This window comes from Haliotis cracherodii, unplaced genomic scaffold (assembly GCF_022045235.1).
Source record: "Haliotis cracherodii isolate W230 unplaced genomic scaffold, xgHalCrac1.p SCAF_2, whole genome shotgun sequence".
Classification (NCBI taxonomy): Eukaryota; Metazoa; Mollusca; class Gastropoda; order Lepetellida; family Haliotidae; genus Haliotis; species Haliotis cracherodii.
In genome coordinates, this window is record NW_027266275.1 from 29,427,017 (window position 1) to 29,452,994 (window position 25,978).

The 25,978-nt window shown below is 41.9% G+C and overlaps 1 protein-coding gene across 5 annotated transcripts in view; it reads left to right on the forward strand.

The window, feature by feature from the left end:
- Nucleotides 1-25,030, forward strand: part of LOC139467952 (trinucleotide repeat-containing gene 18 protein-like) — a 72,278-nt gene extending 47,248 nt beyond the window's left edge. For 3 of the 5 annotated variants that reach the window (XM_071249555.1, XM_071249556.1, XM_071249554.1), the window contains exons 12-33: nt 149-362; nt 955-1,932; nt 2,271-2,475; nt 3,034-3,114; nt 3,247-3,328; nt 3,577-3,676; nt 9,236-9,331; nt 9,462-9,542; nt 10,014-10,124; nt 10,447-10,629; nt 11,414-11,512; nt 11,647-11,759; nt 14,902-15,195; nt 15,746-15,872; nt 16,190-16,304; nt 17,050-17,125; nt 18,941-19,049; nt 19,772-19,888; nt 20,561-21,259; nt 21,898-22,019; nt 22,588-22,752; nt 23,202-25,030. In XM_071249555.1, the coding sequence (XP_071105656.1) occupies nt 149-362; nt 955-1,932; nt 2,271-2,475; nt 3,034-3,114; nt 3,247-3,328; nt 3,577-3,676; nt 9,236-9,331; nt 9,462-9,542; nt 10,014-10,124; nt 10,447-10,629; nt 11,414-11,512; nt 11,647-11,759; nt 14,902-15,195; nt 15,746-15,872; nt 16,190-16,304; nt 17,050-17,125; nt 18,941-19,049; nt 19,772-19,888; nt 20,561-21,259; nt 21,898-22,019; nt 22,588-22,752; nt 23,202-23,414 (4,380 nt within the window). In that variant the 3' untranslated portion in view covers nt 23,415-25,030. The remainder of the gene's footprint in view (nt 1-148; nt 363-954; nt 1,933-2,270; nt 2,476-3,033; nt 3,115-3,246; nt 3,329-3,576; nt 3,677-9,235; nt 9,332-9,461; nt 9,543-10,013; nt 10,125-10,446; nt 10,630-11,413; nt 11,513-11,646; nt 11,760-14,901; nt 15,196-15,745; nt 15,873-16,189; nt 16,305-17,049; nt 17,126-18,940; nt 19,050-19,771; nt 19,889-20,560; nt 21,260-21,897; nt 22,020-22,587; nt 22,753-23,201) is intronic. The other 2 variants (XM_071249559.1, XM_071249558.1) reach the window with 2 other exon arrangements.
- The last annotated feature ends 948 nt before the right edge of the window (nt 25,031-25,978 follow it).

A 25,978-nucleotide genomic window follows, 5' to 3' on the forward strand; every position in this document is an offset into this window, starting at 1 on the left:
GATGAATGTTAGTCTAGGTGTTGAGAAACCCATTGCGAATCTGTTTAACGCTTCAAATAAATTTATAAATAAAAGGTTGAGGCCACTAAAGAAAAAAGAATTAATTCAAAAGAGACACACGCGTCATATGTTTGTCCCCTGTCCTCAGGGTAGTCGACAGAGCCCAGACATCGGGGACCAGCGGGATGATAGCGACCGTGGATCCCAAGGCCAGTGTGGCAGCCGTTCTTCCACCCCCGGGTCTCGGCCGACCTCTGGGTCAGGGAAGGAGAAGACCCCTACCCCTCAAAGTCCGCCCGGCACCCCCGGGAGTCCCCAGGACAGAGAAAAGCCCATGAACCTCCCGAACCAGTACATTCCTGGTGAGAAAACGAATTGAAGCAATACACCATGACTTGTTTTGAGTTTCCATAAATGTTGCAGTTTAAGGTTTTATATGTAACATGTTTGGGGTTTAGTTTAGTTTCGTTTGTTTGTTGTTTAAAGCCGCACTTAGCAATATTCAAGGTGATATATGTCAGCGGCCTGTAAATAATTGAGTCTGGAACATTCAAACCAGTGATTGATGTTGTGAGCAACGATCCATGCCGTCTGGGTACGATGACACACAGTCAAACAAGCCACCGAGTCTGACCTCACGATACATTCCATCGCCTCTTCCGACCATCAATGGTTGCTGAGGACCTATTCTAACCCGGAATCTCAACGGGAATAAATTTACATCGTTGTACAAGCCAAAAGTCTGGAAACACTTTTTTCCGGACAATAACTTTGGGAGTTTTTAGATTTAAATGGAAATTAACTTACCCTTGTTTTTTTAATCCGTTGTATTTTTAATCAGGGCTATTCTTCTTGTTACCGTTCCATTAACGGGCTTTCACTATATAGGGCATACCGGTGTATTGTTAACACCTTTTGTTGTAGTAATATAACGAATTGTATTTCTGTTGACAGATATGGCCGTGGCGGCCCAGCAGTACACCTATCCCTACCCCACGGGACATCTGCCGTATATGTTCAACCCTGGTCTCATACCCGTCCAGGGGATGCCTGTCAACCTGTCCGAGCCCCTCACAGTCAAGACAGAACCCCCCTCAGTCCAATCACGTGGTACCTCCCCCATGGTTCTCACGCCCCCTCCCTCCGACGAGACAACTAAAGTGGAACCAACTTTCAAAGAGGCTGCAGTGTATGCGGACTTCCCCAAACCTGTGACCAAGTGCTGTGCTTCTGTACAAACATGTGACTTTGGTCCCCCTGCACCAAGCAGAACACTTAAAGAACAATGTAGCCAAACCTGCCACGAGCTTGATTTATCCAAAACAGAAACATTACTCAAAGCTGCTGAAAAACTGAGCAAGCTTTCAGACTGTGCTTCACAAAGTGAGCCCGAGAATCGTGCACCTAGTCCAGTGACAGCACCAAAGACTGACCCATCCAGTTCTAGTTCCAGTGCAACCAAGGCAACAGCAGATTACAATCCCTTTACAGACCCCCTTATACTGAAGGCAGCAGATGGTTTGGAGTTGCTCAGTGCACTGGCGGAGAGGAGAGCCAAGTGTAGCTCTCCAAGTCAAACACCCAGTGTCCCCGCCTCCACCACCTCCTCCCCCGTCCTCGTGTCCACATCCTCATCCACATCCACATCCACATCCACATCCACATCCACTTCCACCACCAGCATTCTCTCCTCACCCACCAGTGGAATCACATCTCCCAGCAACATTCATAACATCCTCCCCTCACCCAGTGACTCCTTCAAATCCGACAACTTCACGGCAGAAGAGACGTCATCAGTAGACGCCGACAGGTCCGGAGACGTCACACCTAAGCGTGACGTCAAGAGGGGTATCATGTCACCAAAATGGACCTTCCCTAAGAAAGACACGAACCCGTCAGTACTCACCATCGGTGGAATAAAGATCCCAACAGGTATCTATCTTAAATGTGTTAAATATGGGTCGAGAATTAAGTTCAGGGTATTGAAATCAAAAGAAATATCGACATTTAACTTTTCTTATGTTATACTCAAATGGTTAAACGTTTAAGGCATTTTTAATGGAAATAAAAGAAGGTACAGTAGCTCACAAAAGGGAAACTTGTGACGACTGGCACAAACCTTCCCTCCCTTACAGTAGCTATCTTCTCTGTTTGCGCTCACTCCTTCTCATTCTCATTATCAACTTACTTCTAACGATCTTATGATTATTTTGTTTACTCTTGCACTGTTTTGTTTGCCCTATCGGCCACTCTTAGACTCAGGGAAGCAGATCTTCAATCTTTTCTTGACACAGGGCTAGACAGCATGGACGCCATGGAGGTGGAAATGCGCATGCGCTTGGCTGAGTTGCAGCGTCGCTACAAGGAGAAGCAGCGGGAGCTTGCCAAGCTGCAACCCAAGGTCAAGGACGGAAGCAAAGAACGAAGGGAGAGCAGAGACAGCAAAGAGTTTGTACAGGATGCCGCTAACACCAGGTACCTCACACTATATTACATGTAGCTTGTGGATTAGATGTGTGTTGCTAGTTTCAGATTCAGTATGATATGCCAGAATAAAATTAGCGTCAGTCCTGTTTAAACCATATTGGTTGCACACATATTTATCCCCAGTTGTAAAAGGGGATATTATATCAATTTAAAAACATAACATAAACGTGTGGAGCCGCTAGTCTTGTATATGATTTTAAGAACGAATAGTAATGTGCATGTGTATAATGCGCCAAATCCACACCCAAAAGCATGCTCAAAGCTCTACAGTATTACTCCGGGCAACGGATCAGTGTGCACTCGAATTTCATTCTCAGCTCCATGGGGACTATACAACCCAAACTGCCTTATGAGGCCCTAGCAGGTTAACAGCTCATTCTATCGGGTACCCATTCACTGCTGGGTGAAAAGGATCCTATGTCGAACAAAGTCCCATGCCTAAGGAGGCACCGCATGCAAGAGGTGTTTCAGTGTGGGACAGAATTAAAATGATTAGTCCAAGGTTTGTAAATGTGTGACATTAACAAGATATGTATCATTTTTCAGTGACGACAAAAACTCAGCTAAAAGGAAACCTGGCCGTCCGAGGAAAAGGAAATTCTTTACCAAAAAGAAGGACGAGGACTCGTAAGTAATAGAATAGTAGCTCATCTAAATATCTGAACAGGAATAATGAGATCTGTTTGTCTGGACGTCATATTACTGTCTGGTTGAGTTCATGGGCCAGACTGATGAAGATGACTTGTTTATTTCTTGCAGACCCTCCAAGACCGCATGCAAGGAGTCACACACGAAGAAGAAACGCCTCCCCGAAGAACTGGTTGATAGAGTCTTCAGGAAGGTAGGTCATTAGCACCAATAGGGGTCCCGGGGAGGTTCTCAATAAGGTTCATGAATACACAGAATAGCTTTACAATTCGTGGGTTTTCAGAAGCCCATTGAAGGAAAGTCCTGTTGCTTTCAACTGTAGTGCTTTATTAGGGATATTTGAATCGGCTACGAAATTTTATTCAACACGTTCTGCATTCATGTATTAGTCATTGTGCTATTGTGTCATTGTGTTATTGTGTGATTGTGTTTCTCTCACAGCTTCCTCCAGTGAAAAGTGACAAACTGAAGTCGATGAGGACGAAATCGGGCTTCTTCCTGAAGAGGAGGAGCAGTACCTCCAGTGGACGGTCCACGGCAGGTAGGGTCGATCCCTTGCATAGATCTGTGTGGGACACGCACCTCAGTATAATCTCATGCTATGTTGGACGGTCGGGTAGCCTAGTGGTTAAAGCGTTCGCTCGTCACGCCGAAGCCCCGGGTTCGATTCCTGACATGGGTACAATGTGTGAAGCCCCTTTCTGGTGTTCCCCGCCGTGATATTGTTGGAATAGTGCTAAAAGCGGCGTTAAACCATACTCACTCACTCATGTTATGTTTATACTACCCTCATATAGACTCGGGGACCTTGAAAGATTTCATAATTTGTGACCAACCATGAGATAAGGGACCTTATGGGTGTAAAATCACATCTTGACTTCTCATTATATTTTAAAAATGAAGCCTCTTAGGGACACAGGAACACAATGCACAGGATTCAATTCTTATTCATTGTAGGGATACTTGGCATCAAACAGTTGTACTAATCTTCTGCAAAATCCCATTTTCAGCCTTGAAATCATAACTGTTGTAATATTTTAGATAGAGTGACTTGGTAGACATGTATGCCAACATGTTTTGAAATAATGCTTTTATTACATTACGGCTTATGAAGAGTGAGTGAGTGAGTGAGTGAGTATGGTTTTACCCCGTTTTTAGCAATATTCCAGCAATATCACTGCGGGTGACACCAGAAATGGGCTTCACATATTGTACCCATGTCGAGAATCAAACCCGGGTCTTCAGCGTGACGAGCGAACGCTTTAATCACTTCACTACCCGACCGCCTCTTTAAGAAGAGAAATATAAGATATTTTTTTCTACAGTCCCCATAGATCTACATTGCGATTTTTACGGAAGTAGGTTGACGTCACAGCACAATTGTATCCTAGCACCCACACGTTCCCTTTTCTCTTGGCGGGTCACACATGTTGTGGAAACGAATAAGGGAACAGTAAAAAATATAGGGAAATAAGCTTTATTGTCAGTACATTTGAAATAGCATACAAATTGAACACGTCAGAATCAAATTTTGAGATGTGTTTGTGTGCATTGTTTCTAACGCATATTTGGTAGGCAAGGCTTGAAACCCGTGAGATCATATCATCTTACGGTGTCTAAAACTAAGTGTCCCTTTTTCATTTCCATAAATATGTGTTTAAAGCCGCGTGGGGACGTGTGTGACATCTCCCTGTGTGTTTTAAATATGCTGTTTTATTGAATGAGAAGTTTTAAAAAGATAAATTTAAAAAGAAAATGCAAAATATGGTGCTGACAAAAATAGTTAATGAATTTAGCAACCCTGGTGTACTTAACTATTTTCTCCTGGATGCATCATTAGGTTGTTAGTGGAGGGGTAGAGGTGGGCGTGGTTTGTGTGGTTGACACCTAGCATCTGAAGGGGCGTGCCAGCCAGCTATCAACACTGAGTAACAGACATTGATTAATAGGACACACAGCTTACATTTCTGTGAACAAGATGTTTAAAGAAATAAAACAAACCCGAGTGGTCTGCGGTCTGGTAATATCATGTCATGTGTAGCTGTAACTGTTACAAGTGCCTTTATGTGAAGATTGTTCTGTTGAAATAGACAAGCCTGGATGGCATGTGTCGTGAATTTTTAACTACACGTAATGCTTAAAGTATACATTACTTCGCATGCTCTTTGCAAATGTACATCTTACACTTTAAATAAGGCAAGCATTGCATATCATACAATCCGTCACTGTCTGTCACTTTGTTAAAATATTCAACACGTGATATCGGAGGTGAGATATTCACTAATTGGACATAGAGGTGCAATCTGTTCAGGCCTGTGTTCTTGTCTAGTAGTGAGTGAGTGAGTTGGGTTTAACGCCGATTTTAACAGTATTCTAGTTTATCGCGGCGTGTCAAATTAATGTGGGAGGAAAGCCCAAAGTGACGTAGGTCTCAGACGTTTACCACTTAGATGAAACCCATGAGCACGGGTATGGTGCTGACAAACCAAGAAACATAATCAGGGCGAATCAGGATTCGAACCCACAATCGTAGGTTTCTGGCGTGCCCAAGGGACGCAACTCTGAACCCGTGCCCCTCTTGTATAGTGTAGTAATTGGGTACACATACGCTTAGGAGATACTGAACTACATGTAGCGGACCAGAGAACGTATACACCCATGGTTGATAGTGGCTAAAAATGACACAAACACAAAATGGTTATTCGATGGTGATGTATTTGATACGGGTATCGCAGGTGATATTAAATGCATTATATCAATGAGTATCTCAACACAGATGACGTGCATATGACGTCCAAGAAACACGGGGGTTGCAATTTCACAGTACACAGTAATGAGTGAAGTGTGTATTTTCAAGTGTATTTTTTTCTCTTGCTCGGCATTTTGGTGTACTTTTAAGACGGAGTGTTAGTATTTGCACATTTGCATTATAAAACATGTCTACGATTTTAAGAACTTTTTGATTCCTTGTTTACCATTTCCAACGGCTGTTCTGGTTTTTAATTACTGCAGACATAGTTCCAATTTCTTTGTTCCCTGTCTTCTAACTCCAGCCACACAATGCTCGCTCTTTGATTCTAAGTTTAAACTTTAATTGAGCTAGACAACAACATTCTCTAGGAACAGCAGCATGGAAGGTCTTTATCTACACGAGCTAAACCTATCCTTTTTAATGTCTTGCTTTAGTGAAATTTGAAAATGACCATGCTGTTTTACCTCTTTTGTGACTTTGAACTCCAAAATTCGGCTGTAGTTTGCTGCTCATGTGACAGTGGTAATCTAGCACGGCATGTCCCGCTGACCTCGGCGTTGCAGTGTCCTTCCGATCTTCAAACGTTGAGACCTACGACGTGGCGAGGTAATCACCGCTTCCGGAACTAGGCCTCTCGCTGAGCCACGTGTTCACATAGCTTTTGGATTAACCTTTCAAAATGAAATTACACCAAGAACATTGGAGTGTTTTTGTTGGCGTTACTTGTAACGGCTGCCGGTCCGATCTCTTATCATGCCTCCAAAACCGGCATTCACTGCGTATTTGCTTATGATAAATTATTCATAGCTGGGCCTTTATGTGTGTGACACAACGGATAGGATTTCAAAGTTGATTAGAGTCTTCATCAATAACTGCCATGTATTGAAAGTGGAGGGGCTAGAGCTCATCCTTGCGTCCCCCCAGTCAGCGCGGCACAAGATACATCCCCTTATCTCCGTGATAGATCGACCACCGTATCTTCTCACAACTTGCTCACTCAAATTGAAAATTGCACTAAGAGTTACTTTGCAGATCTGCATATTTGAGATAGTAAACTGCTGGTTTGCTCTGGATGCCGACTCAAGGGGTTCCCGCTCTGTCCCGGGACGCGAGAGGCCGACTTAGATTTATCACGTATGCGGAAAAGCGAATTCATGTCATACACCCTCCTATCGATCTCGTCTCCGCCTGGATGCATGGATCGCACATCCTCATATCACCGTAATCTACTGCTGCTGTGCAGTACAAAACCCCATTCGCTATCGCTCAAGCATTACGCAATACTGACCACTATCGTCAGCCGAATGGATATATTTTAATATCCCTCACTTTTGAGGGCTTGCATATATACCCTCATTTGTGAGGGCTTGCATACTTAAGGGCTCCTGAAAAGTTCGGCGCAAAAAATATTAAAATAAATCACCTTGTACAATTACATGCATAATTATTTGGTTTGGGATTTTGTAAATTCCATATGAAAAGTTAAGCCTCATGCCAGAATATTTCATCATGTTCCTTTTTCGTTTTTGCCTAACCCTGGCATTTTCTGTATTTATGTGGAGGTTTATGTTGAGCTGTACAATGCCTCTCGTTTCCTGGTGCAACAGGGACCTATAGCCCTCTAGTGGAATGCTATTAAGCATGTCGGAATCAGACACCTTTAGTTTTACTGCTCCAAACTTAGAGTTTTTACTGGCTGATTTTGTCGGCTCAAGGTGTAAAATTGATTATTTTACAGTCGGAGACAGTAGATTTCTGTCTGCTGCATTTGCTGATATCGTTAAACGCTGATTTAAGCGTCTTCTAGGCCTTAAGTAGCCGTGTATTCCGTAAGGACGTTGTTAGTGGTTCGTGTTTCCAATAAAGTAGTTTTAAATCACAAAGACTAAGCATAAACTGTTGTATTTTTTCAAACCATGTTTAAGGTTACTGTGTTTCATCTGAGATGATGTTGATGAGACACGTAACTACATGATGAACTGAATCCTCGGCCGTATTCACACGTTGATATTTCCCCGTTACAGTTGTCACATCATCTATCACAGATGCATCGTTGTTTTCTACGTCAGATCGCGCTGTTTATTTGACATTCACCTTACCTTCGACATTCCGACATCCCCCCTCGTTATGCATGGATGTATGATTGATGAAACAAGTTAGGTTCAGTGTTGACATTGATAAAAAAAAAGGTCAGATTAATAAGGAGTTATCTTTAGCATCTATCAAGCGTGATTTTCTTCAAACAGGACACAAAAACTAGCTTCCTATCACTCCAACTCACAGTCAGATATCAAAGGATGCAGTTCCTATGCGCGAATGATTTAGCTCACCTGATCCAAAGGGACCGTATGAACTGTATTAGTGTAATCCAGGTTATCTTTGATACATGAGAGATCAGATTTCTTTTGTTGTATCAGACTGCGATATTTTAGTCGAAGAACCCATTGCCATTAAAAAAGATGAGAAGAAAAACATCTTGTCCAGTATTTGATTAGAAATTCAATAAGGCTTGAAAAAAATAAACATTTTGCATCAAAATGCTGAATAAAAGACTCAAGTGAATAGGGTAAATTCAGAAATTCAATATTGTTGTCTGTTTACTGAACACTGTTTGAACTTTGTCCGTAGCATATTGCGACTTCGATCTTCGCTTTGCGAATTCAACCTTTTGCCTTCTCATACTTGTGGCGATCATTAGTAGACTTTGAAATAAGACCACACCCATTTATGAGATGCATGACTCAATTTCATGTCAGCGTAAACCTGAAAGGACTCACCCAGCTTGGATATCTGACAGACACTTCCTATGTACATTCTCATTCAATAACACATACATAATTTATTCTCGGAGTTGAGGATCCTGGAATGAGGTCCATCCCGATTCCAATGCAATGAAATATTTATTCACATGATAAGAATATGTGAAATTTGATCGGATTGAATTGGTTCCAGCTTCTTCTATTATGAAACAATTATGTCAAGATTTTAGCAACATATGAAATAACAGATACCATGTCTGGAATGCGATGTGTGCATCACTGTAACATTAATGGTACGTTCCCTCGGGGTATGCATGTATGCATGATATGGTACATCGCGTCACACTATGCTGTATGAAGATACACAGTCTCTATGCTCTAGGGTGTCATGGTTTTTTTGCATTTCTTAAGTTTTCGCCAACACTTGGTGTCATCACTGATTTTCAGTGATCCATTCATATACTTTTCATGACTATTTTTCCTTTTACGCCCAATGGAACCTGTTTCGACAGATACTTTCTTTCTATATTTACCTTTGTGGAATCATCATTTAAAGTGTGAACATCAGTTAGACTTATATTTGTTTCAGACACGAGCAGCTGTTCAAACGAAAGTTTCCTTTGCAAATCTGACAGCTTTGGCGACAAAAAATTCTTCCGATCCAAGGGCGCAAATATTGCTAAAGGTATGGTTATATATTTGCCAAATGTACATTTACAGTTTGTAATACTAATAAATGATGTAAGGACTGTTTACTCTGTTTCTTTAAAGGATTCTTGAATATAGGTTCGTTGACACATTGTTTATACTACCAGGTAAATTCAAGCCGTTTGCTAAGAGGAAGGATGAAGCTATCAATATGGGGGGCGAGAGGGAATCCTCCCAGTCCACTTCAGGTCAGTCCCACGGACTTCAGATTCCCGCAATGCCTTTTCACGTAAACTATTTTCCTCCCTGTTAATGCACATATATATTTGTCAACTCCAGCTACCATTTATTTATCCTTTCTTGTTAGCATTTAATCATCTAAATATCACTTAACCATCGACTATAGAGCTAAATCGTTGTTGGAATAGCCACATTCATAACTATTACCTATCCCACACATCTACCAACCCCGCCCCACACCTTACACCCCCACACTAACTAACACCCCCACACACACACAACCACACTAACACACACATACACACACACACACACTAACACACACACACTAACACACACTAACACACACTAACACACTAACACACACAACCTCGCCTCTGCAACAGGGACTTGTATTTGAACAATGTCCCTTTCCCGGATCAATTAACATTGATATTCCGACGTCAGTTTGAGCAAGCTCTGTTCCGATTGTGTTTCAGATGCTGGGAATCTGTTTTCAAACATTGAAAACTCTCTCGCGGAAAAAAAGCGCCCCAAGACAATGCTTAAGGGTATTGAACGCCAACACTCGTCAGAATCAGCAGAAATAGGTCAGTGTGGACACCATTGTCCTAGATGTCGAGTGTTAGTTCTTTCCATCCATTCTTGACCAGGAATATTGATAATATTATTCCAAAATCGGAACTGTGTGTTTAGTTGATTGACAACAGAAAATTACTTTAAATGATAAAACTCCTCAAAACAATCGTAATCATGATTAAACACATCATAAACGATTTTTCACATGTCATTAGGGGTAAAACATTTGCGTTTAAGCTGGTATAAGTTAACAAGACTTGTGGTAAATACCAGTGGCACGTAATGTTCAGACTTAGTACAATATATCTCTGATGGTAAATGCTGTTCTTTTAGAGTCTACGAGTCCAGCCGCGGTATCTCCGTCCATGTTGGAATCAGGTCTCGGCCTCCTTGCCAAGTTCGCCACCTCCGCTCTCACTGCAGCAAATATGAAGAAGAAAAAACGGAAATTAGAGGAAGGTGTGTTTGTCGAAAAAGAAGCTGATGATGCTAGGCAGGGTCCATTAAATAAGAGAGGTACACCTTTACACGACTAATCAAAACTCTTCTGGTGATGCATGGTTGTCACGTGGTGTGACGTAGAACGCAAACATGGCGGTTGGGCGGGGAAAAGGTCATGTTTGCCGACTACGCACCATGACGTCATTCTTGCTTTTCTGTCGTCTATATTTCGTCTTCTGTCAAATGTGTCAAGCGTTTTCACAGCTCTGAAGTATGTGAATAAGGACTGTCAGAAAGATAATTAAATAATATTAGAATTCAGTTTTGCATATTCTGCAGTTACTCCAAACCAACAGGGTGTCGCTGTTAATCCAGGCACATCACAAATCAGGTTGGCATTTAACAAGGACGGTTTTTTCAGACTTATGAATATCATATTTTGGTGTTTTGACGTTCAGCAAGAGAACAATTTTTACGTTTATGAATGTAACAAATAGTGCAGTAGCTTGAACATTTTTTTCAGACTTTAAGAATATCAGAAAACGTACAATTTTAGAGATAACAATTTCTGGTTTATTGCATTATTTCGATGTACATTCTTACACCGTTCTCAAGCTTAGTGCATTAAACCAGAACTTATCCACAAAGGTATGCGTTTTCTTACTTATGAAAATCATATTTGGGTATCACGATACCTAACGAGAGAACGCATGTTGATTTCTTTTCTGTTCCTGTGCTTCTATCATTTACTTTTCTATGTTGTCCTCTTCATGTTTTCATACATCTACCTTTAGTATGGAATGCCTAATGTATATTAAACATCGCAACGATCTCTAAGCGGCATTCCTGCTGGTTTCAGCATCTGACACGGAAGCGGGTGACCCCCAGTGCACCAACAAGAAGCGGAAGCCAGGCCGGCCCAAGAAATGTGCACCCATTTCCTCAGGGGGAGGAACAGGTATGTGTCATGTGACTTGTGACGTCATGCATTGTTCAAATACTTTTATACATTCGTTCTCATAAATGTGTTATGACTAATAAAGAACACTTCCTTCCATCTGGGTTTATACAACATCGGTTCGCCTGTTGCAGAGACCATCGTGGCCAAGAAGTCCAAGACTTTGGGGTTGCTGCAGTTGCGAGAAGTAGGTCAGAGTAGCAAGGACAAGAAGCCCACTAGCAAACAGGAGCACCGACAAATAAACGTGAGTTCCTATCACTCAGAAGTTAAACTAGCTCTGGACCTTGTGGCTTGTGCCCCGTGTGAAACATTGCGGCTGGGTGCTGGTATGGTGTCCGATTAATTGATTGGGTAAGCGAATATGGTTTACACCGCTTTTTGCAATATTCCAGCAATGGACATCACAATTGGCTTCACACATTGTACCCATAGGCGGAGTCGAACCAGGACCTTCCTAGTGACGAGCGAACACTTAAATCACGTCAATATTCATAACCGCTTCAGTGGTCTATTTGTAGAGCGTCTACCCTGGGAGCAGAGATCGGGGGTTCGATCCCCGGCCGTGTCAAACTAAAAGACGTTAAAAGATGGTACTTGTTGTTACCCTTCCTGGCGCTCGGCATTAAGGGACTTAAACAAGGCCTGGTCGGCTCGGAGTCAGTATACTGTGTCTGAGTGGGGTATTCATATGAAACTGCGGAATGGTATCTCAGTGAGCTAGCACTATAAAATCGGCATTAGTCCGAGTTCAAGCAGCCACATACACATGCTTTCACGTCTCTACATAAATGCTATAGTCTAGAACCCAACGTTAAACCCCATTTCACCCCACCTCACCTTAACATTCATTACTACATATGCAGGTTGCACAGTATCTACGTCAGTATTTATAGCTATATCACTACATATATCAGATTCGGTCACATGGGATGTAACTAACCGAATAAGACGAAATATTAGAAATCTCCGATGTAATGAACGACGTGGTCAGTTTCAAAGGGAACCTTTGATACAATCAAATGAATTCGTTATATTCAGACTCGATCATACACGCACCACCGACCACTTGACGACAGCCAGACTTGGGTATAAGTATATACGTGTATAAGCAAACCTAAAATATATTCCATGCACGTATATTTCACCAACTCATATTTTCGTGTTTATTTACATTTCAAGGTTTTATTTCCTTGTTAGAATTACTGAAGGTGAGAGGAATACTAGCTAATTAAGTGTTTTGCATACACTTTCCTTGACCCTCGACATATCAGTTCTTCGAGACAAGCGGAGTACCGATATTAGACCATAGATTCGATACAGATGCATCCGGTACCACATCGTAGCGTCCTTTTAAACGGATATCGATATGATCCGCTTCGAGTAAACGACGTTTGACTGAATAAACGTTAATGACATATGACGAAATCTATGTGTTTCATTTGTAAATGTCCATCAGAAACAAACGACGAAATACCATCGATCCGATCCATTCCATGAACAGTGCTCGTATCATGAGTGTGTGATAATGTCAGGATTGCGTCGGGGTTGCCGACGTTTTTAGCAATATTCCAGCAATATCGGGGCGGGGGACACCAAACATGGGCTCCACACATTGTACTTGGGAATCGAACCCGGGCCGTCGGCGTAACAAGCAAACCCCCGACGCCCCGATAGTATCAGGAGGTTGAATGACAGTAACACACACTGTGGTAAACGGGAATGAGATGTTTTGACTGCATCATGGTAATAATTGATACGGTTTAAAGATAATCTTCATGCAGGAGTTCTACAGTACAGCCATATTTCAAAAACAATCATTAACATCATCATTGCTATTTCAACAGCGACTTTGTGGAACTATCTACCAGCTGAGCATTGTTCTGTCCAAGTCTCGTGTCGATTTCAATCTCGCGTGACTCTCGCGTGATCTCAACATTCCGTGCATTCCCAGTTTCATATTTCAGGTTTAAATATTAATTTTAAAATGAAACAGAACCCTTTTAATGCGCGTATAATAATTTGGGCCCATTAAGTAGAATTATGACTGACTAGGGTCTCTCGTGAATTTTGTAACATATTAACTTTGATGTGTGTGGGAGGCCAAATATTGATGATTGATGAGAGGAGCTCTTCATTTCTATCATTATAATCATCCATGTTAGAGAGAACTTTCCCAAACAGCTGTTTTCAATCATGTCACTCTTTATGAATTTTAATTCAAGATTGATCGTTGATTTCTTTCCACATAAAACATTTTAGATCATGGTCTCCTCATCAATAATTCGGTGCAATTCATCGATTACATTTCGTTCTGTCTCTTCGGAGTGTGTCATCAAACGTCAATGACATGTCAGAAAATGCACCAGCAACAAATACCCCGCATGTAGTTACGTGCAACAAAATGTATTTCGCCGCCTATTTAGGAACACCCTGCATGTGTCATTCGGTAAAATGGTGTGATGACGCGTGTTTGTTTTCGCCCTTTTGCTACAAATCAGCTGCATGTGAAAGAGATGCGAATTTTAATCCGTTCATGACAGTTACATAACAATTCACACCTATATATCAACTACTTGTTTAGACGTTTAACGTCACGCCATTTTTTGTACATTACACAGTATAGTTGCATATTGCTGATGCGGGGAGGTGCAGAATTCACCGCTCTCCCCTTTTGATGTTTTTTTTTTTGTTTTTTTTTTGTTTAACGCCGCACTCGGCAATTTCCCTGCTATATGGCGGCGGTCTGTAAATAATTGAGTCTGGACCAGACTACCCAGTCATCCATCATGAGCATCTATCCTCGCAACTGGGATGCGACTAACTGCATCAACCAAGTCAGTAAGTCTGACCACCTGATTCCGTTAGTCGCTTCTTACGACAAGCATGGGTTGCTGAAGACCAATTCCAACCCGGATCTTCACGGGTTGTCCCTTTTGAAGAATACTATATTATATACACTTATCAGTGTTGTAGGTGTTTGGTTATACAGGTGTCAACATATAACCACACTATATCAAACTCATTTGGAAATATGTTTTCAACATAATAAACATGACTACCAAAATCAAATGCTTCGCGGATTATTTACTTTGATCCAGCACAGTTAACGTATGTTGACATGTGATCACAAAGGGGAACCTTTTATTCTTGTTTCGATCTTTTCTTGTCATTCCACTATTTTTTTTAAAGAAAGAAAAACACGATTTTACAGTTGGATTGACCGTACATTGCCACGTGGTCAGGGCACCCTCCCTGCTCATTCACTTTCTCATTCACTCACTCAGTCACTCAAGCAATCAGTCAACCACTCAACCACTCTCTCAACCAATTACACGCCAAGCCACCCTGACCGCACTGTTGCTGAACCACTCTGTTCTTTCCCCTAGCTGGATGGTAGCACAACGCTGAAGCCTCTATACCTGGACGAGGAGTGGTGCCTCAGACGGAGTGAGCGGATCTTCCTCAGTGAACCCAGCCCCCAACCCTCGCCCAACAACCAGCAGCCGGGGGTCAAGCAGGACAAGACCTTCTTCACTCCCCGGCCCAGCAAAACACAGAATGACAGGGACAGGGCCAAAGTACAGAAGGCCAAGAGCCTCCAGGAACTGTCTCAGAAGGTCAAACGAAAGTACACCAAGAACATGAACAAGAAGACCAGTTTTTCAGAAGACCGATTTAACGTGAGTTCTGAGCCACATGTCTTGACCTTTGTTTTGTTTAATGTCAGCGTACAAGAAAAGTGATTTATATAACAAGCGACATTGTTAATCCGAACGCGTTGGCGTCCGATCGAAATAAAATCGGAAAAATATTTCCGTAATCATAAGAAATCTATACGAAAATCAAAGTCCGTTGTACGGTTTCGACTATATAATGAGTGTGTGTTTATAAATCACTATCAAATAGAAATGACACCTGGTGTTCGCGAAAAGGTTAGCGTATCCTGCCACACCGATGGCACCTGTCACAAACGCATACAAGGGAAATTCGTTTTCTTTTTTCTACAATAGATCATAACTTAAATGGACCAAAAATATTCACGTTTGTACTGCACCAATTGACCAGCTCATATTTTTATCATAGGTTTTGGTGTATGTGATTAACTTGTTAACTCTAAAAAAAAGGTCCTACTATCCTGTTTCAGCGGATGAGTTCCTAAATTCCAAATTTGTCTCCTTGACCTTGACCCACCTGTCTTTTCCCATTTTAACCATCATCTTTACCCCACAGCGAGGCAGCATGAAAGCGAGGCCAAAGGAGACCCGTGATTTAGTGGAATCAGCATCTGATCAAGACAGCGGAAGTGACGGAGATGACATCCCACTTAGCGCCCTCAGGCGGAGACCTGATACACCAGGTAGGGAAGACAACTCATCAGTCCTTGGAATTATGGTACCTTTTAAAAAGTACATGCTGAACATATTAAATTATTCAGTATTAAAAGAGGCAATGAAGCCCATTTTCTGCCCAGTTGTAAATGTTGTTGTTGATACCTAGATGGAAATGAGACACTGCCTGTGTAATATCCGTAATCATTAAATGTTTATTTGCTATATATCATATCATGTGACCTAGTAGACAATAATATTGGTGCTTGAGATCAGATGCGCTAGGTCTGCTAATTTGCCTGAGCCAAGCTTACCTGTAGCGTAATATTTCATCTTGATCCTTCAGAGCCCAGGTCGTGCGTAATGAGACTGGATGACTTGAAGGATGGTCTTAGAGTGCTGGAGTTTCAGGATGGGCTCTTCTACGAGGGAGCTCTCAAGGCCATCAACCCTCCTGATATGTAAGTTTGTTTGTTTAAAATTCAGCAATATGACGGCGGTCTGTAAATAATTGAGCCTGCACCAGACAATCCAGTGACTGATATTATAAACTACGATGACATATCCATTTTGTCGCCCCTGACGACCAGCATAGGTTGATGAGGACCAATTTTATCCCGGAATTCCCACGAGATCCTGATTAGGGGGGTATTACTGTATATAGTTTAAATACAAACCGAAAGTACACTGCCGGACAAATGAAAGACCCCCACGTTTCATGGTGGCTAGGAATCAAACAAACAAGAAATGGTTATTCGATGGTGATGTCTGATTTAATGCGGGTATCATAGTTGTGTTTTGGACCTTAAGTTTGCAGTTTTTCGGCGACTTTTTTCAGCCTAGTAACGTTTCGATAACATTTGAGCATTTTTTGGTCAAATCCAATTTTCATAGGTATACTTTCTTTTGCCCGGCAGTTTAGTGCTTGCAATTGCGGTCCGCGGGAGAGTTCAGTTATTTCACATTGGACATTCTGGGAAACGTTTTTTTTCTTTTCGAACAAATATTCAGAATATCATTTGTTTTACCCGGCATTGTGATTATGTTTCTGTTTATACCTATGGCTGCTGTTCTTTGATGTCACATGTCAAGGTTTGTGACGTGAGTATACCGGCAGGTATGTAAAACGCTCCGGTGATAGTTTGAAAGACTTTTGTAGCGATGTCAGTAACAACAATATGACGTGACTTACTTCGTCTTTTGCAGCTACGGTGTCGTCGTAGACAACCAGCGGGGAAACAGGCCTCATATTTACCCACAGGAAGAAATTCTGAAAAACGTGGTACGTGAAGCCAGAGTGTATTTCCTAAATGCTAAATTCTTGCATAAATGACCATCCGTGTAAAACCGGGAGAATCTGACAGGGATATGGGTATTTCATTAGTTCACGGTGTCACAATATATTACCGGGTTGGAAAATTGGTGAACAAACACGAGAGATAGAAGGACTGTTGTTTATCCTCGCTGAAGTCATAATAATGTTTGAACATGAGGAGACATGAGTAAATAGCGCATTAAATGGGTGTCTTGTTTCAAATCACGTCTCTCGAGATTGCCCTTCGTGTCGATGTGTTCGGTCGCTGAGTTTCGACAACACTAGGCCCCTTTGCTCACTCAGTCAGAAAGAAAGAAGGATTAATTTACTTGTATTGCGTGTTTCGGCCGCTAGGAGGAGCTCAAACTAACCGTCTCTCCCTCTCTTTGGGCAAGATTGTCTGTCGTCGATCCTGAAGCTGCGACCAACACGCGAGTATCCCTCCCTTCCTCTTTCTTCCCCTTCGACCAGGAACTCTCCGGCATTAAAAATCGATATGACATAATCGAGGCGAAACGGATCAATTCGTTTTGAATGAGAATGTAAACGTTTGTGATTCAAGTTTAAATGGCTGTTGTCAGCTGCTACTACTATAGAAGTGTAAGGTACATTGGTGCACACGGCTCCAGCAAATGTCACTAATTTACACATCGTATGCAGGATTACAGACGTCCAATAATATTTCACGCTTCTGAGAAAACGAAAGTACGGCTAATTGAAAGTTGTGATAGCTCTGTCTGTCTTTGATCGTTGGTGTGGAAGACGCGTGATTGCTGATGTCTTTGAATGGCGCATTTGCTACCGAGCGTAAGATTTTGTGTGGAGGTTTTCCGACATTGTTGGCGACATACCCCTGGATGTCGATTGTGTGGCGGTGTATGCACGCACGATAACGGCCGTCAGTATAATCCCGTCTTTCATCGCCACAACCATCAAAGTGCTGTAGTCGACATAGCCCGCCCACTGCTCACGATATACTCTCTGACACGACAGTCAAGGTCATTATATATACCAGAAAGATAAGCCCTACATACAACTAATTACAGTGGCCCAGAATGAAGCAAGAGAACCCGATACAGATTTCCATACAACTGCAGGTCATTAGCAAACAGCCCTAAAACAATACCGTCTATACATATAGAAGTCTTCTCGTCTAGACAGGGTCTTCCGTAGGTGACTGTGGTGTCCTATGCGCACATGTACAAATAGATGATTGAGTTCAAAAGAAACATTAGATTCTATCTATTGCTGTTATTCATGCATTCCACATCAAAAGCCAGTATCATTCACCCAATCAAGATTTACCAATGACTGATATTAATACCAATGAAAGGACAAGCTATGATTACTGCCCTATTTGACCAACAGGATCTGCACAATTCATGAAATATAGTACAAAAGGACAGTGTGGACCGTTTGAACATGTGTGATATATTTCACAATGTTTCAAGTTTTCCTTTATAACGACTTTATAATTTGACATTACCAGTGGGGAAATTTGTCCAATGTCCTACCCCTTCCTTTACAATATAAGTTGCACGTGACATTATGAAAGTGAAAATGTAAGAGGATGGTTGAACTAACGGAACAACAGCCTACCAGGTTGGAACGTTGTGAACCAGGACACAGGGGAGACCATGCAGGACCTTCTGATCCAAGTAGGACCACAGTTGTAATGATGGTGGTCTTGGAACTTGGTCAGTCTGTGTATGTTTGACGTTCATGCTTATTTCATGGTCTACTAAGGTATATAGCCTCTCATTCATCTTCATCTCTCCCCAGATCGTGGACGTGAAACCAGGGTCCCCGCGTTTTCTTCCCGAGGGTACCCGCGTGTGCGCCTACTGGAGCCAACAATTCAGCTGCCTCTACCCAGGAACTGTGGCCAAAAGTAAGACATCTCTCACAGCGTTGAGAATCCTCTAACGATATTTTCTCCTCGTCGTCTAATGGTTGTCATACTGCTACAAAAACATCATCAAGTTGACAATTACGAAAACATCAAACCAGCTTTGTTTATTAATGGCCATAGCTCGAGGTGATGGTGACATTATTCTTTGAACTTTATCATTCCCGCGAGTGCGCACGCAGTGGTAATGTGGCAATATTGGGGCCAACATCCATGAACGGTTTAATGCAAGAATTAGCTCATGTTCGTACTAGCTGCACCTAATACTCGCATACAGCTTATTCATTTCACACGTCACGGCTAATTTAAATTCCTGCATTGACAATTTATGAGGCGTAATTGTAAGATTTCACTTCTTAATCTCGCTAATGCACGTCGATGATGAGTTGAAGTGAATGGCAGCATGGCTCGTGGACTCATCAAACCGTCTCTTGAAGAGCCTGCCACCGTTTGTTGTATTTGTATGTAGTATATAAACTGGCAAACAGCACGCAGCTTGCACTAAACGCGCTCCAAGTTGTTACGGCCATAAACTCCCATCACGTATTTGTTTGATCGCAACAAGATAACTTTCTGCCTGACGACTTCAGTCATAATCAAATTGAACCAGTTTTACAGCTTGAGATATGAAGGAGATTAGCGTAGGCCCTCTTAGGTATTTATAGCAGTATTGGGAGTTATTAAAATTCTCTGCGTATTTTCAGCGAGCCCCAACCCCCACGCCGACAAATACTCTGTCAATGTGGAGTTTGACGACGGTGACTCTGGCCGGATTCCCATCGACCACATCCGGCTTTTGCCTCAAGATTTCCCTCTAGTCTGTGAGTGCTGCCACCTGATTCTCTGTTACTCTCTGTTACACTCTGTTACACTTACGTAATATAAGGCTTCATACTCACAACACCTTTGTACTGTCACACGTCACTTGACACATTAACGTATTAACCCTGTCGTCTAACTTTATCACTTCCCATGTTAACGATAGGCTGTTTCACGAGGCGTAACGAAACATTGTTGACATTATTAAAATTTGTTTACACTTTCGAAACCATAACAACATACATACCTGAGTGAGGATCCAGGTTATATTAGGTCCTCATCGCTCTATTGTTTGTAAATGATGACTTGGGTCGTATGGACAGATTCGATGACCTGCTTGAGGCCGTGGACGTTCTTCATAACGTAAGACACCGGTGTGTCAGACTCGATTAGATCCGTGAAGATCATGGTTAGAATAGGTCTTCAGCAACCCATGCTTGTCGTAAGAGGCGACTAACGGGATCGGGTGGTCAAGCTCACTGACATGGTTGATAAATGTCATCGTATCCCAATTGCGTAGACCCATGCTCATGATATCAATCACTAGATTGTCTGGTCCGACTCGATTATTTACAGACCGCCGTCATGCAGCTGGAATATTGCTGAGTGTGGCGTTAAGCAACAAACAAACAAACATAACTTACGTATAAAACGGTTATTGTTTGTGATTTCAGCATACGATCCCAACCCTTTGTTGAATCTTAGCAAGAGACGTCGCCGGACAACATCGGACGATTCCGAGTTCCGAAAGTCTAGTGAAGGTTACTTCAGCTTATCGGAGTGCAAGAAGAGGCCATCCAAACGGGATAGCTTCTCTGGTCAGTTTGATGGGGCCTTGGAGGAAGATTCCGAGGACCCGGATGTGTTTGAATCAGACGTCAGAAAGAAATCTCAGTCACGTGACCACAGCCCTAGAAGCAACCTTCACGATGTTGGCCAGAAAGCAGCTAATATATTAAATCGTGACGGACTGGCTCCCGGGAAACCTACTTTCGGGAAAAGCTTTCAAAACAAAGACAGTCTCGGCCTGGCAACCCTCAGCCCTAGACGAGAAGAACTCAAGCCGTCGTCCATATTGCGTCCCTCTGCATTTGACATGAAGAAGCTTGGTCTTCAATATGGCGGCGGTTCAGGGCAGGATGAGGAGGACAGTAGTTCGGATGAGGATGTGGATTCTTCCGATGAGGAAGAGTGCATTCTGGCATCGGGGGCCCAGGAGTCGGACTCTGATAGTCCAGATGAGGACACGAATGTGACGGGGGAAGGGTCAAAGAAAGTTGGAAAGAAAGCAGCATCAAAGAACATTGCCCAGAGGAAGAAGCGCAGTGAGAAGGCGACTTCCGTCAGCTCGCAGAGTAAAGGTGGTCTTGCAGGTGTGTTCAGGGCTTAGGTCCCCGCCCGAGGCATCGCTGCCTTGTGGCTTCACCGTTCTCCGTGACATCACTCCACTGTTAGCTCTTGCCTTTAGAGTTAAAGATAGACATCATTTAATGCAATGTATTGGGATTTTCAAACGCCCCAGAACACAAACAATTTTTACATTTCATGTAAGGGTCGCCCGACAAAATTCCAGAGATGAGCTGTATAATTTACTCAACCAGTTTCACGAATGTGATTTTCAAGAGTATATATTATACTTTTTATAAGAGGGTTAGAGCAAAAAACTATTTTATATATATTTGAACGTCAGTACGTATATCTGTCATTATCATGCCTGGATGAAGAACCTCAGATTGATTTGAATACATATAGTCAATGGCCCATTAGTTGGTGAAATTGCGTGTCAGGTAACAGAAATATGAGGACAAGAAACTCATGTTAAGAAACGAAGGGTCATTTATTTGCTCTTTAGCGATCTAAAGCCTTGTCACTTGATACCTATCAAAATATAATTCGTAATCATTCAATTTGCTCAGGAGTTTTTTTAATATTCATCATGAATATATAACATGAAAGCGTCTGACCAGCTGTAGGTAACGAATGCTAATGATGCCCCCTATCTTGTCCTCAGCGTTCCTGCCTGCCCGCCAGTTGTGGAAATGGTCGGGGAAGAGCACAAAGCGCCCGGGCCTGAAGGGAAAGGCGAAGAAGGAGTTCTATAAGGCCATACTCAGAGGCAAAGAACACATCAATGTTAGTAATGACTCAGGCCATCTTGAGATCTTAAGAAATACAAGACTGTATTGCACGTTTTAACAATGATAGCCACATGGATTAAATTACAATAGCCATATCTGTGTCCCCTGCAGTGATATTGCAGGCATATTGCTAACAGTGGCGTAAAACCCAACTCACTCACTATTTCTGCGTCCCCATTTTTCTCCATTGGAATATACACACATATATGATGAAGAAAAATAAGGAACGCAGAAATATTGCAGGAGAACTGCGTTCAATTATGACCACTTATATAAAGACAAATTTTATAACATACAACCATTTCATAGTTTGTCTTATTTCTGTACATGGCTTAATTCCTGGTGTTACTATTACATTGAGACCTTTCCTGTCCCCCAAATGGGGTGGGGCTGCTGAATATCATCTATATATGTGTGTATTTGCTCACCCTATCGACCACTGGTTTGTCGGTACAGGCTTGAATACGTACAGTACGACGTGTAGCGTGATCTTTGATTAAACCGCGTTCGCTCACTCATTCTCACTGCACCGACACCAATAACCGTCATCAATGTATCCTCAGGTGGGAGATTGTGCGGTGTTCCTGTCAACTGGGCGACCTAACCTCCCCTTCATCGGCCGCATCGAAAGTATGTGGGAGGCCTGGGGAGGTCAGATGACGGTCAAGGTCAAGTGGTTCTACCACCCGGAAGAGACAAAAGGAGGAAAGAAGCTGGCAGATCCCCGGGTAGGTGTCACAGAATTCACCCGTGAACGAAAACTGAGACAATTAATGTAATATACTAGGCAGCAAAATAAGTTATATGATTTTATCATATCACAGTTTCTTTTTGTGCCTGGTATATTTAAGAAAACACTCTTTTACAGTATTATTAAGTTTATACCTGCTCTTATTGTGGCTGAAATGGATAATACGGATCTAAAAGGGTCCACAGTATCCCTTGGTTGACCTTAGAGATGACTAAATGGTTCCCCTGGCTAAGATTCGATCATTTACGGACCGTCGTTATATAGTGCATTCCTGACTGTAGCACACCAAGAATATTCATTCACTGGGCAACAATTTGTGTTCAAAGTTGAATAATTTCAATAAGGATTTCTTGTGATGAACCTGTCTGGATTTGTTATAGTGTTGGATCTGTAGTGTTTATTATATGTGTCATTCCTCTCCCCCAGGGTGCGCTGTTCGAGTCTCCCCACGAGGATGAAAATGATGTACAGACCATCTCCCATAAGTGTGACGTCCAGTCTGTCTTGGAGTTCAAGAGGCGTCGCGCTGACGCACTTAAGAAAGGCCCCTCATTGGATGATGTGACTAATTTGTACTACCTGGCGGGGTATTATGATCCAACCATAGGCCTTGTAAGATACGAAGCTGATGTATTGTGATCTCTGATTGGATAACAGAGTCCTGTATTACCTAAGGTGCTAATGTCCTTCAAATGAACATGACTGACAAATTCGCTTTCGATCTTGACAGTGACAATGATTGAAACATTGACAGCATAATAGTATGGTTGCTGAGACATTATTGTGGAACAATATGTCATTTGTTGATTTCATACTTTTAAAGGAAATGTCATATAATGAGTGTTAAATCTCCCATTGGTTGTTACCATCAAGTGTTTCAACTTGTAATCGCCGTGTTCTCGATGGTAGCTTGTATGTCTTACGGATAGCCTTCATCTCCATTGTGACCTTGACCTATATCTTCATCACGACCTTGAAGGTCTTCACATTGGCAACATTTGTTTCTTGCTTGTGGCAATCTGATTCCTCCAAATGAATATTCCATGGAGACTTAACGGTGTGCCATATCAACCCCGGTGAACAGAAGAAATCCGAAAAGCAGAGAAAAAGTGCTGTGTCTATGATGGCAGCAGTTTCCATTGGTGCATAAATAGTCACGTGACAATGACGTAATGATTCCAAGATGTGGTATGTGTAAGTTTATGACCGTGTTGTGATCTGGAGACAGCAAACCAGCCTGTAATTGTGTAGTGCAATACATACCGCCATCACACGCCACCTAGCGGGAGGGCCGTGTTCCAACAATTGCTCACTGTTCTTATGTAATCCCCTTGTACAGACGCCTTAAGTTCATTGTACAGAGAATTACTGTACGAGTCTGCTTCTTGTTGGCTTGTAGTTATACGAGAGCTTATACATATTTTATTTAGAAGCCATTAATATAAGAACTGTTAATATTTATATGATATCATGTATTAATAGAGCAAGCATGTTTCATTAATTATAAGAGAGGTTAATCTTTAAAGTAAAATAATTATAGGAATCTTTCTTTCGAACCTGTTTTTGTTTTAATTAGATCCTCTCTGTGTTTCCTGATAATCTTGAACAAAATGATTTATCAGTCATGTTATTTTAGTTTCAAAATAATAATTTATGTTAGTACTGATGTTTTTTTCTGCTTTTGCTAGAAGTGCTACGAACATGTTTATTTAGTTTAGTTTGAATGTCTTTCAATTCTTAAGTTTATGTTTTAATATAATTCAATATTTTAATAGATTGTTATACTAAAATCATGATAGATTCAGTATAAATGAGGCAGTCTTTCACAACGTGTGGCAAGTAGGTAAGACTTACTTCCCTTTGTTGTCATGTGATCACAGCACGTGCAGAACGTGGCCTTGTGTTCGTGTGGTAGTACCGTAATGAAAGATGTAACATAGTACTTAATGGATATGTTTGTTTCCGTGTATATTTCACTGTATCATCATAGTGTAACTACACAGTGTCTTTCTAACCTTGTATTCTACTGGTTGGCTTCGAGTGTGAACTCGTGAGTCCTTTGTACATAACTCTTTCTACACACCTGTGTTCAGCTGTCAAGTGCAAATATGAGGATGGCACTGAAGCGAGACGGGGGAAGGGGAGGGGGAGACAGTCCACTCTTCTGGAGAGGTACTATTTGTGAAAGTGCTACGAAGATTGGATATTTACTGTTTGTAAATTTATCCTGTTATGCAATGTCTCAATAAATCTATTTTCACTGATGATGTTTGTGTCAAATGCTTACCCTTTTCGCGAACACCTGGTGTCATCAGATTTTTAGGGATTTATTCATATACAGTAAACTACGTTTATAACGAACACGCTTATAACGAACTGACGGATATAACGAACTTATTTTTTAGTCCCGGCCATTTGATGTTTATATGCTGTATATATGCTTACAACGAACTCCGGTTATTACGAACTAAAATTAGTGGTCCCTTTGAGTTCGTTATAACCGTAGTTTACTGTAAATGTCACCGCTATTTTGTCTTTTACGGCAGTGGAATCTGTTTCGATGGATAATCCAGACGTTTTATATTTACAGCATTAACACTTACACCCAACTATCACCCCGCTCTGTTTGTTTGTTTGTTTGTTGTTTAGCGCCGGACACGCCAGTATTCCAGCTATATGGCGGTGATCTGTAAATAATTGTGTTTGGACCAGACGATCCAGTGATGGACATCATGTGCATCGATCTACGCAATTGGGATACGATGACATGCATCAACATCCCACTCTGTAAATAACTCTTAACACCAGGTCCTGCTCAAAGTTTAACGTATGGTAACTTAGTGCTGACACATCAGACGTCACGTTGATGGCTTAAAGAGACAACAGGTGTGTGGGATTCCGGGAAACACCTCATTGTTTACTTCAACTTGAGGACACTGTTCCTCTTTGGGAATTCAAGGCTAGAGTAGATCTTCTGAATCCATGCCTCTCGTGAGAGCCGACTAAAATTAAAAGCAGGTGTTCTACTGTTGTGTGGATACTCCGACGTTGACGTTTTTTTTATTTACAATGTGTGATTACGCCGATTGCCAACGATGAGGAGATTTGCTTACGCTATCAACCACTAGTTTGCCTGCCCTAACTCAGTCATTAGTCAATATAACTGAAATCTTGCTGACCGAGGCATAGCATACACGGTACAG